The 18,251-nt window shown below is 40.9% G+C and overlaps 2 protein-coding genes and 1 long non-coding RNA gene across 4 annotated transcripts; all 3 read right to left on the bottom strand.

The window, feature by feature from the left end:
• Positions 1-571: 571 nt before the first annotated feature.
• LOC125237092 (thioredoxin domain-containing protein 5 homolog) lies at positions 572-9,125 on the bottom strand. 2 transcript variants are annotated; one of them, XM_048144048.1, is made up of 9 exons: positions 8,487-9,125; positions 7,955-8,129; positions 7,453-7,572; positions 6,442-6,515; positions 5,654-5,828; positions 4,314-4,436; positions 3,459-3,523; positions 2,905-3,079; positions 572-925 (listed from the first exon to the last, which is right to left on the bottom strand). In XM_048144048.1, exons 1-9 carry the CDS (start codon positions 8,549-8,551, stop codon positions 761-763), a joined length of 1,137 nt encoding a protein of 378 aa, XP_048000005.1. In that variant the 5' UTR covers positions 8,552-9,125; the 3' UTR covers positions 572-760. The 2 variants fall into 2 exon arrangements, with proteins under 2 accessions (XP_048000005.1, XP_048000006.1); XM_048144049.1 differs by lacking the exon at positions 4,314-4,436.
• A 374-nt stretch (positions 9,126-9,499) lies between these two features.
• On the bottom strand, positions 9,500-11,184 carry LOC125237197. The gene is made up of 2 exons (XR_007178305.1): positions 10,820-11,184; positions 9,500-9,621 (listed from the first exon to the last, which is right to left on the bottom strand). It is a non-coding gene; the product is annotated as an uncharacterized LOC125237197 (long non-coding RNA).
• Positions 11,185-11,621: 437 nt separating this feature from the next.
• LOC125237041 lies at positions 11,622-15,843 on the bottom strand. Its single transcript, XM_048143974.1, has 2 exons — positions 12,779-15,843; positions 11,622-11,869 (listed from the first exon to the last, which is right to left on the bottom strand). The coding sequence occupies exon 1, from the start codon at positions 13,382-13,384 to the stop codon at positions 12,836-12,838; it is 549 nt and encodes a 182-aa protein (XP_047999931.1). The 5' UTR covers positions 13,385-15,843; the 3' UTR covers positions 11,622-11,869; positions 12,779-12,835.
• Positions 15,844-18,251: the final 2,408 nt, after the last annotated feature.

Raw genomic sequence — 18,251 nt, 5'->3', positions numbered from 1 at the left:
ATTATTTACCCGACTCGGCAACGCAAAAAAAGAGGGTTATGACTTATGATTTTGTGTTCTGTCTGCTTTTACACATCCTAGAGCACATCTCGGACACTGGCGATCTAATATGTGAAAGGCGCGTTCCTAGCACACGTTCTAAGCTCGTGTAGGTGAACGCGTACCATGCTTGTATGAGTGAGATATGACAGGTCGACTGTTCGCATTTTTGACAGGCGGTAACTGTGAGGTAACCGAGAGGGGGTGCGCGGCTCTTTCAGCGGGGAGTGGGAGTGGCCATACTGTACGATGGTAGTCTTTGTTATACTGTGCCTAATAGAATTCGACGAGGAGAGGGAGGGAAAGTATGCCAAAGGCCTAACAAGGGCAAAAACATCGTAGCACCAATAATAAATGACCCAGGACTTTTTAAATACAAATTTTATTTAACAATATACCCTGAATTAATAATAATTTCGCTAGTCTTATCTCTAAAGTTCTTATCTTCAAAGATAGGATTAAAGAGACAATATTAGAAAACAGAAGAGGCGTACTAGTTGGACATCTGCTACGACACGACCTGTTCCTCAAAAACATCGTAGAAGGAAAAGTAGAAGGAAAGAGGGCAAGAGGAAGACCTAGGAGAAACTATTTCAGCCAAATTAAGGAAAAGGTTCAGGTCGTGTCGTACCAGAAGGTGAGGAGTTGGCAGAGGACCGGACGAGTTGGAGATTGCTCCAAAGAGCACAGCTCTCAAGTTAGAAGAAGAAGATGTTCAGTCTCAAAAATTCAAGAAATCCTGCAGTTCTATCCTCGATCTAATTTTGTCGTACATCGTCCCCTCGTACTGGTTGATTTTCCTCGAGTTTCTTATGAAGACGAATGTCGGCACGCGTTGGATTCTATACTCTGCGTAGAGGTCTCTGGTGTTAATGTCGTCGTCGATCTGCGGAATTCAAAAGGAATTATTGTAAACTAGCTTTTGCCCACGGCTTCGCTCGGGTTAGAAAGAGACAAAAGTAGCCTATGTCACTCTCCATTGCTCCATCCCTTCAACTATCTCCTCTTCAAAAATCACGATAGTTCGTCGCTCCGTTTTGCCGTGAAAGACGGACAAACAAACAGACACACACACACTATCGCATTTATAATATTACATACATACATACAACATACATACAATCACGCCTGTATCCCATATAGGGGTAGGCAGAACACATGAAACTACTAAAGTTTCAGTGCCACTCTTGGCAAATAAGGGGTTGAAAGAAAACGAAACTGTGACATTGCAATGACAGGTTGCCAGCCTCTCGCCTACGCCACAATTTAACCCATATCCCATAGTCGCCTTCTACGACACCCACGGGAAGAAAGGGGGTGGTGAAATTCTTAACCCGTCACCACACAGGCACCGTCACCACACAGGCAATAATATTAGTATGGATTAAGTATGATAGAGCTAGTACTCACGTCAGGTCTGAAGCTGGAGTCACCAACAAGTTCAATGTGGCGGTAGGTCTACACCAGGGGTCGGCTTTAAGTCCTTATTTGTTCCTCCTGGTTATGGATGCTCTGACATCGGACATACAGGAGGAAGCACCCTGGTGTATGCTGTTCGCCGATGACATTGTTCTTGTTGGGGAAAATGCACTTGAGGTCCAGAGCAGACTGGGAAAATGGCAAGAAAGACTGGAAAGTGTGGGACTGAAAATCAGTAGAACCAAAACTGAACATATGTTCTGCGATTTCGGTGGTCTATCCAGTTTTTCCCCTATTGCCTTAGATGGTGTATACCTACCAGTCTGCTCCGACTTCCGGTACCTTGGGTCATTATTCCAAAATGACGGAAGCATCGACCGTGACGTGAAAAATAGAATAAATGCGGGATGGATGAAATGGCGACAGGTCTCAGGGACAACATGCGATCGACGGATGCCCCTTAAACTTAAGGGGAAAATCTACAAGACGATTGTGAGGCCTGTTGTATTGTATGGATCTGAATGCTGGGCGACAAAGGTGGAGGATGAAAGGAGAGTGCACGTAGCGGAAATGAGAATGTTGAGATGGATGTGTGGAGTGACCAGAATGGATCGGATCAGGAATGAGTATATTAGGGGAAGTTTGAAAGTTGCGCCTATAACGGAAAAGATGAGGAGTGGAAGGTTGGCGTGGTTCGGTCATGTAATGAGGAGGGATGAATGTCATATAGGCAAAAGAATGTTGGAGATGAAGGTTGATGGATGGAGAGGGAGGGGTAAACCCAAACAACGCTGGATGGATTGTGTGAAAGAGGATATGAGGAAGAAAGATGTGAGTGTTGAGATGACGAAAGATAGAGGAGAATGGAAGAGGAAGACGTGTTGTACCGACCCCACATAACGTGGGATAAGGGTAGGAGGAAGAAGAAGAGAAGAAGAAGGATTAAATAGTTTTAGGGTCCACGTGGGACGTGCGGCGGGGCGGCGTGCGTCCATCCTATGCAGCGTCGACTCAGGACACTTGTATGAACTTCAATGAGGAGGCACTCTCAAAGGTTATGACAGATGGCGCCACCATATTAGTCCATTGCACTTGCATTGCACAGATAAAGAATTTCATACGTGAGAGCGAGAAGATATGTTTTTTCTCTCTCACATATGATGTGCAAGTAGACACTTACACATCATATGTGACACTCAACCCTAGACAGGCCTAGTTACCCTTTGGGTTGGAAGGTCAGATGGCAGTCGCTTTCGTAAAGCTAGTGCTTACGCCAAATCTTGGGATTAGTTGTCACAGCGGACCCCCGGCTCCCATGAGCCGTGACAAATGCCGGGATAACGCAAGGAGGAGGACTCAGGCCTTATAATAACTTGGTTATGACTATAAGACCACATGCCCTTAGCGGAATAAGTCCATTAATACGCTGATGAATTTAGTACAAACCTTCAAAAATGTCACCGTGCCGTAATACTCATCAGCCATGGCCTCAATCTTGGGGTGTATCTTTTTGCACTTGGAACACCATTTGGTCATGAAAGCGAGGATGACCAGCTGGTTACCGGCGGCTGCTATCTTCTGCCTCAAGTCTTGAGGGCTGGTTACGTCGATTATGTGGCTCCTGAAAAGATATTGAAGAGAAAAATAAGCACTGAGGTGTGGTAGCTTCCAAAATGGAGGTCCATTCTAGACATGTGATATCACATCTCATATTTCTGCTCACCAGCTGGCTATCAGTTATATACAATTATACATATATGTATGTATTGTCGTTAGGGAAAATGTGTGTCCAGGATGATGTCATATTCATTTAGGTGCAAGCACGTAGATACTCGTATGGAAGGTCCAGGGCCGAGTCAAATGGGCCATACCGAATAAAAAATGCAAACACGGGCGTACTTTAGAGAGCGAGATTTTTTCTGGGATTTTGGGGGATGTATATAATATTGTATCATTTTGAGAAAGTTGTAAGTCAAGTGATAAACAATGATGTGACTTACTTTGGCGCCTCTGTGGTAGTTGTAGTCGAAGTGTAGTCGCCAGTTAGAATACCCTCCACCGTATCCTGTAAGATGGACATAACACTGTCACATCACATTATGTTCGTGGTCACGGGTAGACTGACGAGGAATTGCATCAACATCTTCTAGCCGCGCGAGTTTCTCGAACTACCCGCACTTGTTCTTGATTATTCACTTTTGCGCTAGGGTTGTCACTTTGCCTACACACTACAACACTCACGATATCAGCCGGTGTGTCAATAGGTGTTTTTTCACGCTTACATTTGCTATTATTACTGGATTCCACAAAGAAGAAATTCCCTGCCCCTCATTTTGGTTGAAATTTCGATGCTTTCTAATTTCAATCGCTTCACGTACTTTTCTGCTGTACATATTTATATCAGAGAAATTAACCGGCCGACCTAGCCGAAGTGAAAATCATTGACGCTACGTGACAATCGGAACAGACTTCGTTACGCCCCTACAGAAGAGCGATAGCCGTTGGCAACGTTGGTTAAGTACCTACCCTTGTGCAGCAATAAATGTGCTAATTATCGCACTAGTAACCCATTTGATGCTAACTGCTGTAAGCTGTCTGGGGTTGTAAACCTGTAAGCTCTATCGGCGTGGACAAATGGCAATCGTCGACGCCAGACGCCGAAAGAAATGCAGTTGTACCTCTGTCGCGCCAATACGCAGGAGCGGTAGAGATAGACAGCTACGAAACAGATATTATCGTGAGCGTTTGTGCATTCAGCTACGCACACTGGAGTTGCAGGCGACCATAGATTATGGACTCTGGATCCCATCAGACGAGCCGTATGCTTGTTTGCCGCAAATGTTTAGAGAACTGACCGCGAGTTGTTTGACGCTGGCGCCAGTACGGACGAGCAGTTTCCTCTTGTTCTGCAAGAAGATAAACGTCGGTACTGTGTGGATGCCGAATATTTCGTAGATGTCGTCATGGTCTTCCTTGATCTGAAAAACAACCCAAATATAGAACCTTCTTCTGGGCAAAGACATATGTAACTCGGTATAGACAGCTACAGTCTAAGAAAAATACCTCAGAACCATATTGAAAAAGGTACGGTGGCCTAGACGGCGTTACACCTTTGGGGGACGCTCGGCTAGATGGCCTCGAATATTAATATTTGACATTTTAACACATATGCACATATCAAGCTAAGAATATGGGCCAAATTGTCCAAACGGAGGTTTAAAAGTTTTAAGCCTGTGTCGAGAGATGGCAGTCTGTGCACTGTGATTACACATATTTTACTTTGATAGTAACTCTGTACAATAAAATTGATCTTCTTTGTTCTGGGTAAAAAAATCGGTTAAAAAGAAGGTAAATATAATTGGTATAATTGTTATAAAATAAGTCATTAAGTATAAAATAAGTAATTGGTATAATTGTTATAAAATAAGTCATTGAGCTTAATCCTGTAGTAGTCCTATAATATCTAGTGCAGGAGGAAAGGTCAGTAATCATCAGTCTGTTTTTTGAACCAGTTCAATATCATTAGTCAGTACAGAAAAAAAGTTGTGAAATGTATGGGGACCAATATACTCCATGACTCTTCACTTTCCGAACAGGCTCTATGTAAGTAATAGTCCAAAACTAATATGGATTCACAGTATAATTTCATGAATCATAGGGTCATTACTCCAGTATGGTTTTCCCTCTAGAAAGGAAGTTATGAAAGCTGGGATATACTTACTAAAACGGAAATGGCTTTGGATTGGGCATATCCTCAGGAATCCTGATATCCAGGGATAGGGTGGGAGGAGGTTACCCAAACAAGGCCGGGGTCAGTGTAGGAATATGATTCGAGCCCTACACCCCAGCAGAGGGTAACAGGATTTAAAGAAGAAGAGATACATATAGAATACTGACCCTCAGAAACGACGTGGTCTTAGCATACTTCTTAGCAAGCTCCTGAACCTCTGGTATACGTAATATAGCTGTGTACGCAGTTAGCTTGACAGGACCCTAGCATCGCAAGCTTCTCCTTAGCTAGGCAGTAGGTTATGGTTGGTCTTTCATTACCTAAAATACTAAAAACTAGCCAAATAACGCTAGATGCTACACAGTTCTGCGTTCTTGCCGGTAATTTTGCTAATGTTAAAGATTCGGAGACGCACTGATATGTTAACCTCAAGCGTTTCTCGAGTGATTCATTTAAAATACTAACCCTAAGGAACGACGTGGTCTTAGCATACTTCTTAGCAAGCTCCTGAACCTCCGGTATCATCATATAGCTGTGAGCGCAGTAGCTCGGCAAGAACCCTAGCACCACAAGCTTGTCCTTCGCTTCTGCGAGCCGACCTTTCATATCATCGTGGCATTCAACGTCGTATAGCACGCCACTGGAAAACAGATTACATAGATCTACTTTAAATTTAAAACTACCATTACTAGCAATCTCATTTCAGTGATCCAAGGGAAATTATCCTGGAATCAGACATGTTTACTAAGTACATACTTCAAGCCCTTCTGGGTACCTACTAGCAAGTTGAAAGAGTTTTTGTAATTTAACTTTTTGACAAGTAGAAACGTCTGAAATCGATGTCACTGAACAGGCCTCTGGATCAATAATCCAGCGCTCTGCCAACAGAGCCACCAAGACTTCAACCAAGCTAGCAATGGTTTCCACCACGGTCAATGGGACCTGTAGCGACGTCTCCCGTAAAATTACTTATACTTTAACGGCAACAGTTCCAAGTTATATTAACTGGTGAATTTCCAAAATGACTGAGTCTCACCAGTTCTTGTAATAATAATAACATATAATGATGCTGGTTTTGCATATTAGTATGAGATTTAAGGGCGTGAGAATTTTAGTCTGTCCTAAGAACAAGATGCTGTTGAACCGATCTTGTGCTTCCTTTAACCTTCAGCACTTATGAGTAGGCATGCAAGTAATCGGCTATGTACGTCTGTGGAGCCCTTTAGTTGAATAAAATACGAAAGCGATCTTACCCATTGTCCAAAGTCTGTGTCGTGTTAAGCGTGTTAAGCAGTTGGTCTTCTGCCTTCACTGCCTCTATTACACTCTGAAATCAAACATATTTCAAAGTACAGGCTGTTCCATAAAAACTATTAGACGGAATAGTTAAAAGATTAACGTGTGTGTTAAATTTTTGTTATTTAATTACCTATTCAATCTACTTGACTAGTGGTTCAACTGTGCCCGAGTCTTCTTGGATTTAGCCAAAACTTTCGATACGGTCTCGATCCCCATATTAGTGAGAAAACCAGAAGTGTACAGTTTTCGAGGGATAACACTGAGATAGTTTACAAGCTACTTGACGGAAAGAAGCCAATTGTCAAAATCGGTGAACACCTGAGTGATCTGACGTCAGTTCCTTTCGGCGTACTACAAGGTAGTATTCTGGGTCCTACTCTTTTTCTTTTATATGTACAGTGTTACACACCTGTCTTGTGTTACGCCGATAAGTCTATGACTATATAAGGTCCTAATTTATTAGTTGCAGATATTTTAACACATGATACTTTACATTAAAATAATTAACTTTAAATATAAATTAAGAAATCTTTTCATGTAACTTTTTTGATTTCATTTTCCTAACAAAAAAATTAATTATAATTTCGTCTAAAAAAAATCATCATGTGCATTATCACATGTCACAATAACACTGTCTGTCATGTCAACAATTGTTTGTTGTAAATGTCATAAAGGTTCGACGGGAAAACTGCACATGTCATTGAAGTGGCCAGTTACAGTTAAGTGGTACGTAAAAGAGGTACTAGAATCTGTTCAATGAGTTTTCATTTAATAATCACATAAACAGGGTGTTTTTACGTAGCAAATTTGTTTTTCCGTTTTCTCAGAAAAAAAAATCGTAAAAGCTATAATGTTTCACGGTTTAATATACTCCAGAGACCGAGTACTATCAGCTGTAAAAATATCTGCATCTAATAAATTAGGACCTTATATAATATTCTAGTTATACATTTGATCATACTTACTATAATATCAGCAATATTACTGGTACGTTTGTTCAATGGCTCATTCTTCCTAACGAAGATGAAGGTTGGCACCGACTTCACGTCATACTTGACGAAAATGTCATCATGATCTTCATATACCTGGGGAAAATGGGGCAAAATTAAAGGTGCACAGATACAAATACATTACTTTTGAATTGACAACACTGTCATATCTAAGTAAGTCGTATCCAGATGAACAATATTTGGATCTTGATTTGAAATTAATTATACTCTTATTTCATAAGCCAATTCTGATTTAACAACTTTTAATATTTTGATATTGTTATGATACGATCAGCAGCTCACAGTGAATTTCAAGTAGTTTTATAGTGTACCTACATAAAACACAGAGAATACAATGAGTGTGTACAAAGGCGAACTTTAACCTTGAAGAGATTTCTTCCAGCCTTTGAGCAACTGAACATAAGCACCAGCTTGCCACAGACAACAACTATTATCATTAGAAAAAGAAACAACTTACCCTCAAAAACACGACGAAGTGGGCATACTGTAATGCCAGTTTCTCATACTGTGGAGTGATCTTCACGCTGTGCGGGCACGCGCGTGGGAGGAACCCTATCACCACCAGTTTGTCTCCAGCATCTTTTAGTTTTGCGTGTAAGTCGGAGTGGCTTTCTACATTTAACACTTTGATTCTGAAAGGTGACGTAAGAATTCATATTTTACTTACGCAAAAATTACAGGTTAAAGAGGGAACAGTGGCTCGGTGTAGAGCCGGATACAGTGGCTCACTCGATTTAATGTATAACACAATTACCCAAATAGTGGGGTGCAGGAGGGTCACTGTTTCCGTTCCACATTGATCCCACTTAGCACATGGGTCACTTAACTGGTTATTGAAGAGCTGCGATACATCTAGAGAATTTTGCCAGCATACAACGCCACAAATACCTCTATTTTAAGCTAGATGTACGGCATCTTCTTAGGTTAATATAAAATGTATTAAAATAAGAAAGTGATTAATAAAATAATGAAAGTGTTAAAATACTTACGGTCTTATCATAAGCTGAGCCACGGCGTACGAAATAAGGACCATCAGTAACACTTCCCGCTTCATTTTTAAATTAAATTTAAACTACTTTCAACACTAAGGAACACTTTATAGCTATTTATATAATTTAGGCACTTAACTTACTGCCACTGACAACATTTTTCTAAATTTATTAATAGTCTATGAGACCCTGAAGCATTTGTTTCAAAATTAACTTTCAGTTACTTAATGACAGTTAAAAAAAATGTACCTACAACAAAACGTAGGTGACTCAGGAGGGTAACTATTTTACTACCGACTGTAACGAATTGTACTCAATAAATGTCCGCCGATGTTATGAAAAATCAGATCACCAGTGGTACGAGTTTTGTTCTTGTCATATAGTTTATGTCAACATCAGAACATGAGACAGGCTTGTAAGATCTTTAGTTTGAAAATATAGTTTCATTACATAAGCATTGACCATGTAGAGAAGAGTAGATTATTTGTGCAACGAGAGATTGAAGTTAGTTTTGATTCGATTCTTATTTTGAGTCCCATCCCGAGTGAGTGAGATTCTGAAATGTGGTTTCGCAAGATTACCTACATCCACCATACCATTTAATCTCAAAATGTGCCATAAAAAATGTATAATTTTAAATGTTTTTTTTTATGTATTAGGTAGATACGTCTCTTTGTAATCGACTGTAGGTACCTACTGTGTTTGTTTTTTTTAAATAATCTATATTATTGCTATCTAATCGTGTAGGTATTAGTCTAAAGTAGTGATGTACAAGTTGCGGAAAGTTTCCAAAAAAATCTTAAATTTCTTGGAAAATTCATGAAACTTTCACGAAAAATAAAGGGAATTTAAATTTATGAAATGGAAAGTTTCCATCCATAAGTACTAGGTATTGTCCATAGAAAGTATGGAAAGTTTCCGAAGTTTTCCTATGTGAAAATTTCAGAATTTTGGAAACTTTCCGTCGGCACATCAGTAGTCTAAAGAGAAACAGAGGCGGAATAAGAAATATCTCACACTTAAACACAAGTTTATTAAGTACATGAAAAACTAGCCGCAACATATCAGCTGACATATTTATTTATGTTAGCTAAAATAGGCTTAAATGATTTTCCACGGTTTGTGAAGGGAATTTCTGAAACAATGAAAATAATCTTTAAAAAAATGACAGAGTATAAAATAGTTATTTGTTTTACAAGGGGGCAAAGTTGTTATTTATTCTTAATGCTTTGAAAGCCCCGCATCGCTCAAGATTCCACTTTTTGAACTATTGGAATCTTTCACTTGCTCGGGTATCGTAATATTCGTAATAATGGCACGTGCGCTTAAACAACAACTGCCCCCTTGACTTGTAATCGTTATTTGTTTTACAAGTTGTCATTTAACCGTTATTAGGTAGTTGTTGTTAAATAAGATGCGCGAAGCGTACAACCGACAATAGTTATTTGCATTTACAAGGGGGCAAAGTTGTTGTTTAACCGCACGTGCCAATATTGATACCCGAGCAAGCGAAAGATTCCAATATTGAGCCGCGAGCGTAGCGAGTGGTTCAAAAAGTGGAATCTTGAGCGTTGCGAGGGTTTCAAGGCACGTAGGTTAAACAAACTTTGCCACCGAGTGAAACACAAAATTTTTCACCACACCAACACGAACAAAATACCTACTGACTATAAAACATCAAACTAAATCAAATCTATCAATCTAATCAATTATTTATGATTCGAAATCATCATTTACACGTAAATTATACCAGCCAGCTCAAGACATCAAGTTAAAATTTGTATGAAATTACTTTGCACTCTTGTGGATAAAATGCAATTTTGCTATCTGTTTTCGAATAGCAAAGTAAGCCTTTACCGGTTGATGTGGTGAAAAGATATTTATTACAATGCAGAAAGGTGAAAAAGTGGATGGATCTCTTTGTAGTCGATTGAACAAAATTATGCCAAACCAAGGACGATATAATACCGGGACAGACAAAGACCATACAAAATGGGCTTTTTAGGCTTAAAACTAGATGGCGCTGTTTGGCAGCCTGGAAGTGGCCATAATCATGTTTTCCCCAAATATTTTTGCATGTTTTTATAAGAACAAATGACATGCTTCTTTAATTAATTATCATGATATCAGGTCAATACATATTTTGAAAAAAAGTAAATTTGTAGGCATCATCAGTGTAGTTATGATAGTATTTAATAGGTGGCGCTAAAAAATTGAGGTACGATTGTTAGTATGAAGATTGTAAATCCTATATAAAACATCCTATAAATAAATAAATGAAAATGAAAAAAATCCTTGGCCAAACCAAATATAAACGAAGTTAAGCACCTTACCTGTCACATCTTCATACCAATCGATGTAGCAGCCGCTATGACACTCCCGGCCTCCACATTTCCAAAGAACGACATCGCAAGGGCTGCTAAACTACCAGCTACCACGCCAGTAGCTATGAAACCCAGTTTCGCCAATAACCATAATCCCTTCCCGGTGTACACAACGAAACCGGCCACGCACTGAACAATGCATGCTGCGCAACAATTGCCCATGATGTAATTGTGGCAAAAGTATACGTAGGACGATGTACTTAGACCAAAATTCAAGAAATACTGAAAATAACACGTTGTTAAGTTACTTCCTAGAAATCGTAAATACAATGATGTTTGGGTTAAGATCGACTATGAACCTATTTTCTGTTATGCAATGAAGCTAGGAACATACTACGCGGACGTCCGTCGTAAATCGACCGCGGACGGGAATCTGGACAATGAAATTACATATAACCGTGCAAACTATCGGTCGACGGACGTGGACGTGGCCTTGAGCGCATGGACGTCCGATCGAAATCTGGCTCGCTGGATGTTTTATTCCGTGCACACTGATCGGTCGCGGTCGCGGTCGATTTACGACGGACGTCCGCGTAGTATGTTCCTAGCTTGATGTTTACACTGCTAGGGGATTCCACGAGTCAGTGTTGCCAGAGTACGCTACGAATAGTGATGTTGGGGTAATTCCCTGAGTCTGTGTTGCCAGATGTTACTGCGTTTTGTTAGGGCTCTACAGACCTCGCGACTTTTGATTGATTTTAGGTACCTACTTATTTGTCAGTGTATCACATTTGCACATACGAAGACTGTCGCCACCCCTCTCCTAGCCGCCTACGGTACATTTACGAGTCCGTAAAGGAGAAGGATGGCAACTTATTTGTGTGTGTGTGGTCAATATATATACTGACCACCAAACAGAATGCATGGTATACATACCTGACATTTCTATAGATGATTCCTCATCCACGCTCACGCTGTCCCAACCTTCTCGGGGCCAGGTGAGCCTCTGATCTGCTTCGCTTGCTTTTATGTTACGGCGGCTGATTGTCACTCCGTGATCTGTGGGTTTTAAGTGCTCATGAATATGGTATTCTCCTAACAACCGTCCCTTAGAACATACATCATCGTCATACTACTCATACTAAGGATTGATCTTATTCAACCTGACAGGGTACACCAAATACATCTTCCTCGGACGCCTACACGCCCAAGTGGATAGTCGAGACGTACCGCCACACTACGGCACGTCTGTCTGGAGCTCGGCGGGTGTGAGGACGTGCTGAACTGTCAACACCCTCGTACCTATCATACCGACTCTTCTGGAGAACTCGTCTTCCAGGATTGATAACAGTGAGGGCCGTCGGCGTACCTCTCGACCCCCGGCGACCTCGTCTTTCCGGGCTGAGCCAGGTACGCCGCCGACGTGCCCCTCGACCCCCGGCGACCTCGACCCCCGGGCTGAGCCGAGCACGCCGTGGACTTGCACCTCACCCTCTGGCGATCTAGTCTTACCAGGATTGAGAACAGTGAGCCGTCGACGTACCTCTCGACCCCCGGCGACCTCGACCCCCGGGCTGAGCCAGGTACGCCGCCGACGTGCCCCTCGACCCCCGGCGACCTCGACCCCCGGGCTGAGCCGAGCACGCCGCGGTCTCACCATGATTGAGCATGCATGCTTATTCTAAGTGTGTCTACCTGTCACTTACCGGCACCTTTAGTGCGCCTTGTCTGTTACTAAGATAATCGAGGTAATAGCCTTTAGTTAGATATGGAAACAATTGTAAGAGATACCATTACACCACTGTGAGCCACCAAGTATAAATAAATACTTAGCTTTAGTCGTCTCTGCAATATCTGGATAGCACGTGGATCACTTCACTGTGTGTTACACTTTTAAGTACTGGCGCGTTTCTCGCGCCTCGTGGAATGTCTACGTGGCACGTAGTTTGACAACTTTGAGATACTTACTATGGCTCCACCCAGAGGGCGCCGCCAGTGTTGCCGCAGGGGAATATTCTTGGGGCTCTATAGTTTCGCGTTGGTCGCGACACTCCCCACTACAGGCAGCAAAACTGAGACTAAGTTGCTGGTCCACTCCTTAATCTTCTCAAGAGCACGAAGCGCCGCTGCTCTCTTAGGTCTGGACTCGTCGTGATGTTCAGCCGACGCGATGTTCTCTAGGTGGTGCGTTTCAGGATCAGTGTTCTCGCAGAACGTCATGTCTTTGACTGCGAGTGGGTCTGGTTCGGGTATGGACTTAGGCTCAGGCTCGTGTAACTGACTAGATGCAGGCTCTAATAAGACTGAATCAGACGGTATTTCTTCTGACTCGTTTAATTCTGTTAATTGATAAGATTTCTGCTCAGAAGTCTTAAGAACGTCGTTAGTGGATTCTTTCATCACGTCGTCCCTTCTTGTTGGATGTGGGACGTCAGGAACCTGTACAGATTCTTCTACGCTTTCTTCATGTGACGTTTGTTTACACTGTTCCAACGTACGTAAAAGGAGAGCTGTAATTGACTCTCTCTTTAGGAAGAGCAGGGGTTTCTGGTAGTCTATAAGGTCCTCCATCATGTTTCATACATTCAGGGCATCCCTTTAATATCCGTTGGACTTTACTTCTTCCTTGAGGAATCCAATACATTTCTCTTATTTTATCAAGCGTGTGGCTGACACCTACATGTTTGTTCTCTTGATGAGTTTTCATTATAATTTCCTTCGTGAAATCTGACTCTTTTGGTATGAGTATAGGGTATCGTTTGTCGAACGACCAGTTTGCGTTTTTCATACGACCTTTGCATCTCAATAGGTCATCAATGTCCTTGAATACTCCTAAGTTTCGACTTAGATTGGTTTCTTTTCCTTCTACCTCTAGAGGAAAATATTTAGCTTGAATTTCTTTTAATTTATGAAGCTTGTCGTCTGTTGACTGATTATTTCCTATCACTTCATTTGGTGTTATAATTTCCTCCGTTTTCATCGGGTTGACATTAACAACTGGATCTTCTTTATCGACCATCTCTATGTCTTCTTGGAACCCAAGACCCTCCCCTGTCAGAAGAGAACTGGTTGGCTCACTGCCGGATGTGGTTGGCCATTTCTGTGGATCTTCTGTTATAAACTGCGGACCATTCAGCCATTTCTCCTTATCCTCCTCTGCACGAAGGGGTCTTGTGCCTACATCTGCTGGGTTCAAGCTTGATGGTAGATATCTTATCTCCAGGTCTTTGTTTGTCTTGATTTCTTCTACTCGTCTGGCAACGAAGGGAGGAAGTAGTTTGTTAGACTTACACCATTCGATGACAATCTGACTATCGGTCCATAAGACTTGTCTTACTATTTTCTGTTGCAGAAACTTAAGGACGAACTTCATCAGTCTACAGCCTATCAGTACTCCCAGAAGTTCTAGACGGGGTATCTTGAGGTTATCTTGATCCTTGGTTGGTATCAGACGGGATTTACCCATGATAAAGCTTTTCTTCGAGCCACAGACTAGAAACACCGATGCTGCGTAGGCTTGTAGTGAAGCATCTGTGAAGCAGTGCAGTTGGTAATTCGCTTCCGTTGGTGTCTTCATGTAACATCTATCCACCGATACCTTTCCTATGACTTCTAGGTTCTGTCGGATGATGTTCCACTCTTCTGTTAGCTCGCTTGATAATGGTGAGTCCCAAGATACTCCGGCCTTCCAAAGTCCTTGCAGAAAAAGTTTAGCTGATAATGTATGAGGTGCCGCGTAACCGCACGGGTCATAAATTGATGCGATAGTCTTCAGTATTCCTCTTTTTGTGACTGCTTCCTCTTGGAGGTTGGGCTTCAGCTGGAGGGTGTCCTTTTTTATGTCCCACTCTAAGCCAAGTACTTTTATCTTGTTTTCTTTACATGTATCAGGGACCATCTTCATGAATTCTTCGGAGTTAGAACTCCAATCCCTGAGTGACATTGAAATATCTTGAAAAGATCCTTTTAAACTTTTGTAAAGCTCTATTGCTTCAGCTGTAGTACTACAGCCTGAAACAAAGTTGTCTACGTATATGTCATTCGCTTTCTGCCTGACATGCTGATCTTCTGCATTATTTAAATGTTCTTTAATAGTCGCATTCAGTAGAAACGGTGAAGATATCACGCCGAATGGAACTCTGCAGAATCTTAGGTAAAGTAGGTTATCCTGAGATACTGGTTTAGAGGTATCTTTAAGCCATAAGAATCTGGTAACGTCACGATCCTTCTCGTGTAATGCCATCTGTAAAAACGCCTTTTCTATGTCGGACGTCAATCCTATGTGATGTGTCCTGAATTTGATGAGTAACCCTGTAAGGTCTTCAAGCATGAGTGGTCCTCTGTATAAGCACTCGTTCAGACTCTTGGTGTTCTTGTTACTCTTGGAACTAGCATCATACACGATTCGCATAGGTTTTCCTCGATGACGTACTCCATGGAAGGGTAGGTAGTGAATAGCGTTACCAGTTGACGTTCCTGATGTGGGTACGACTTCTATTATACCCTTAGCTAATTGTTGTTTAAATGTATCGTCGTATGACATTAAGGTTTCTTGGTCCATGCGCTTCAGTAAACTTGACAGACGCCCAAAGGCGATTCCAAAGTTATTAGGTAAGTCAGGCGGATAAGTTATCCATGGCCAGCTTACCGTGTATCTATTGTTAATTTTTACTGTAGTTTCATTAAAATTTTTAATAGCTTCTTCTTCTCTTGTTGTTTTAGGTGAATCACAAATTCCTATACATTCCAATTCCCAAAGGTTTTTAATGTCTCCATCACAAAGAGGTGAATCTGGTTGATGAAGCTTCGTTTCAATACAAGTTTGAGCATAAGTCACTACATATGATTCCTCTTCAAGCTGTGGTTCCGTCTTGCCACTGACTATCCATCCAAGGGCAGAATCCACTAGAAACAAGTTACTATCTAGTTGTATCTTAGTTTCATAAATAATGTTAAAGTAGTAGTCGTTTCCGATTAGAATCTGCACCTGTCCGCTTACAGAACCATCATCCGCCAGTACATAAGACTCGGGTACGCCCGTAACTTGACATTTGGGATGAATCCTCTTGAAATGCGTTGGACACAGTTAGCTTGTATAACTATCTTCTTATTTGTTCTAGTTACTAACTGTAGAATCACTATAGGACTATGTATTTCCTTCGGAGGATCTTCACCGAAGGTGAAAATTGTCAAGAGACTTTCTTCTTCGACTGGAAGCTTCAACTCCTTGGCCGCTTGAAATGTGACATAAGAACGTTGAGACCCTGGGTCTAAAATTAAACGGTATTTACACAATACATTATTCTTATCACCTAAGGGGTTAGCATAAACAACAGCTGTCTGTAGAGTGGTGATTCCTCTTTCTGAAATAGTCAAGACTGTTTCTTTGTTTTGGGATCCTTTGGAAAATTTGAAGGGCATAAGGCCATGTTGTGCCTTTCCTTTCCTGGGCAAAGTCTACAAGTCCAGTTTTCCTTACAGTCCTTTACAAGATGATTCTTCCTAAAGCATATAAAGCATCTTCCGGTCAACCGCTTCTTTCTTTCCTCTAAAGTAGAAGCGTCCTGGCACGTATAATTGCGGTGTTTGCCGTTGCAGAATATACAACCTAAGATTTTCCCTTTTTCCTTTGGGTTAACAGTTGCAGATCTGTTAGCAGATGTTGCAACATTAGATACGCTCGGTTTGCTTCCTTTTTTGGGTTCATTGGCCCTTTGAAATTTTCCTTTTCTATTTAGTCCTTTTCTATTAGTACTTCCTTGATAATGTTGAGTATTTGAGGTATTATTTCCCTGTTGGAAATGATGCATTCTCTTCGCACGCTTTGCGTTCACATGCAGGGTACCGACAGTGCTGTCATCTACCTCATGTGATCGTTTCCTTCCAGCAATTCTCTCTGCATCTTCCTTTGCAGTGATAATTTTATTCAATTGTTCCCGGAGTTCTTGTGTGGACTCATTCTGAATTTTCAACTTTATTTCGTATATTAAATCCGAAGGAAATTTCTCCAAAATCATGAAACGAAGATGGTTGTGGTTGGTGTTTTCGTCAAGAGACTCTAGGATTTTAAGATTGCGCTCCACCTCGTTGAAAGTTCTTCTACAATCTTCTGCGCTGCTTTTTGCCGCTTCGATTTTGTATAATGTAGCATAGTGGGCATCAATCAGATGAGCTTTCTTGCCAAAACGTTCCTTTAGTAGAGTGACCGCTATCTTATAGTTTCCGTTAGTGGTAGGCAGGCCATCAATAGCTTTCTTAGCATCACCCGTCACTGAAGTTTTAAGATAAGACAGCTTGTCTACATCAGGTAAGTTTCTTGAGTCGATATTGCTGCTAAAACTATCCCAAAATTCGCACCAGGAAAGCACATCCCCGTTATAAACCTGTAGTTGGAGTTTCGGTAGTCGACAAGAGGAATTCACTTCAGGCGGCTTTTCCTGGGTCTCACGGGATACGGTGACTTGGTCGATCTTCGCCTTGAGTTCTGCTAAAGTCTCTTCTGCTAAAAGCTGCTGGCCACTAATCAAGAAAATTTCATCTGATGCAGGAGTTGTAGCTAAACGAAAGTATTCTGATAAATTAGCGTTGAGCCTATTCACTGCAGCTTGCAGTCTGTTATAGACGACCTGAGCCTGTCCTATGTTTTCTGACCGAACCGTACTGGGTATTGTTTCCAATTCAGCACCAATTTTTTCACTGGTGATTCGAAGTCTGATTAAGAGAATCTCGTCCATCTTGTCCTGGAAGGTACAGAAATATATACTATAAACTAGTATCTTTTATTAAAACTCTTATTGGGAAAAGCCTATTTAATTATCCTTCACAAGGATAGGTTTCTGACATTTTCTTTAATTATTTTAGAATGCTACTAGAAATGAGGAATTGTTTATTTTTTATTAATCTATTCTTATTATGGAAAACAACACTCAATAGTTAAAAGTAACAAAAGATTAAAATTTAATTTAATTTATGAGGACTCTTATTTGAAACTTTAATACTTTCACTTTAAAATTAATTTAATTAATGAGTTCTTTTATTTCCAAATTTAAATTATTTCACTTTAAATTGAATATCACTAAAGAAAATTGGAATATCTGTAAACATAACATACACACAGACATGTTATTGAACTCAAATTTATGTTAAGACTTATCACTTCTTATCAGTGCTTGTCAGTAACGTTGACGTTTACACGCAGGTAACTATAATATAACTTTGCACTGTCACTTTCACTCATTCAGCTTACTCATTTGTTTTATTTTTGTATTTAATTTGTATGACGTATTTTAACGAACACTATTGACACAAATTCACTTCTTATACTAAACCTGTAAAGAAGATGTTAATTCACATATACACACAATCAACATAAAAAAAAAACTTTCTCAAAGTTCTTTAAGGAATAAGTAAACAACATTGTGAGTTCAGGAAAAATATGCGA

This window comes from Leguminivora glycinivorella, chromosome 20 (assembly GCF_023078275.1).
Source record: "Leguminivora glycinivorella isolate SPB_JAAS2020 chromosome 20, LegGlyc_1.1, whole genome shotgun sequence".
Taxonomy (NCBI): domain Eukaryota; kingdom Metazoa; phylum Arthropoda; class Insecta; order Lepidoptera; family Tortricidae; genus Leguminivora; species Leguminivora glycinivorella.
The sequence above is the reverse complement of the archived record's forward strand: the minus strand, read 5'-3'. Positions and strand labels throughout refer to the sequence as shown.

Bases quoted from the DNA above. Each gene is read 5' to 3' on its own strand.
- LOC125237041 (XM_048143974.1), bottom strand. From the start codon at position 13,384: ATGATGGAGGACCTTATAGACTACCAGAAACCCCTGCTCTTCCTAAAG.
- LOC125237092 (XM_048144048.1), bottom strand. From the start codon at position 8,551: ATGAAGCGGGAAGTGTTACTGATGGTCCTTATTTCGTACGCCGTGGCT. The intron at 3,080-3,458 runs GTAAGTCACATC...ATATCTTTTCAG, and splicing joins ACTACCACAGAGGCGCCAAA to GAGCCACATAATCGACGTAA. The intron at 926-2,904 runs GTTTGTACTAAA...TGAATTCCGCAG, and splicing joins GCACGGTGACATTTTTGAAG to ATCGACGACGACATTAACAC.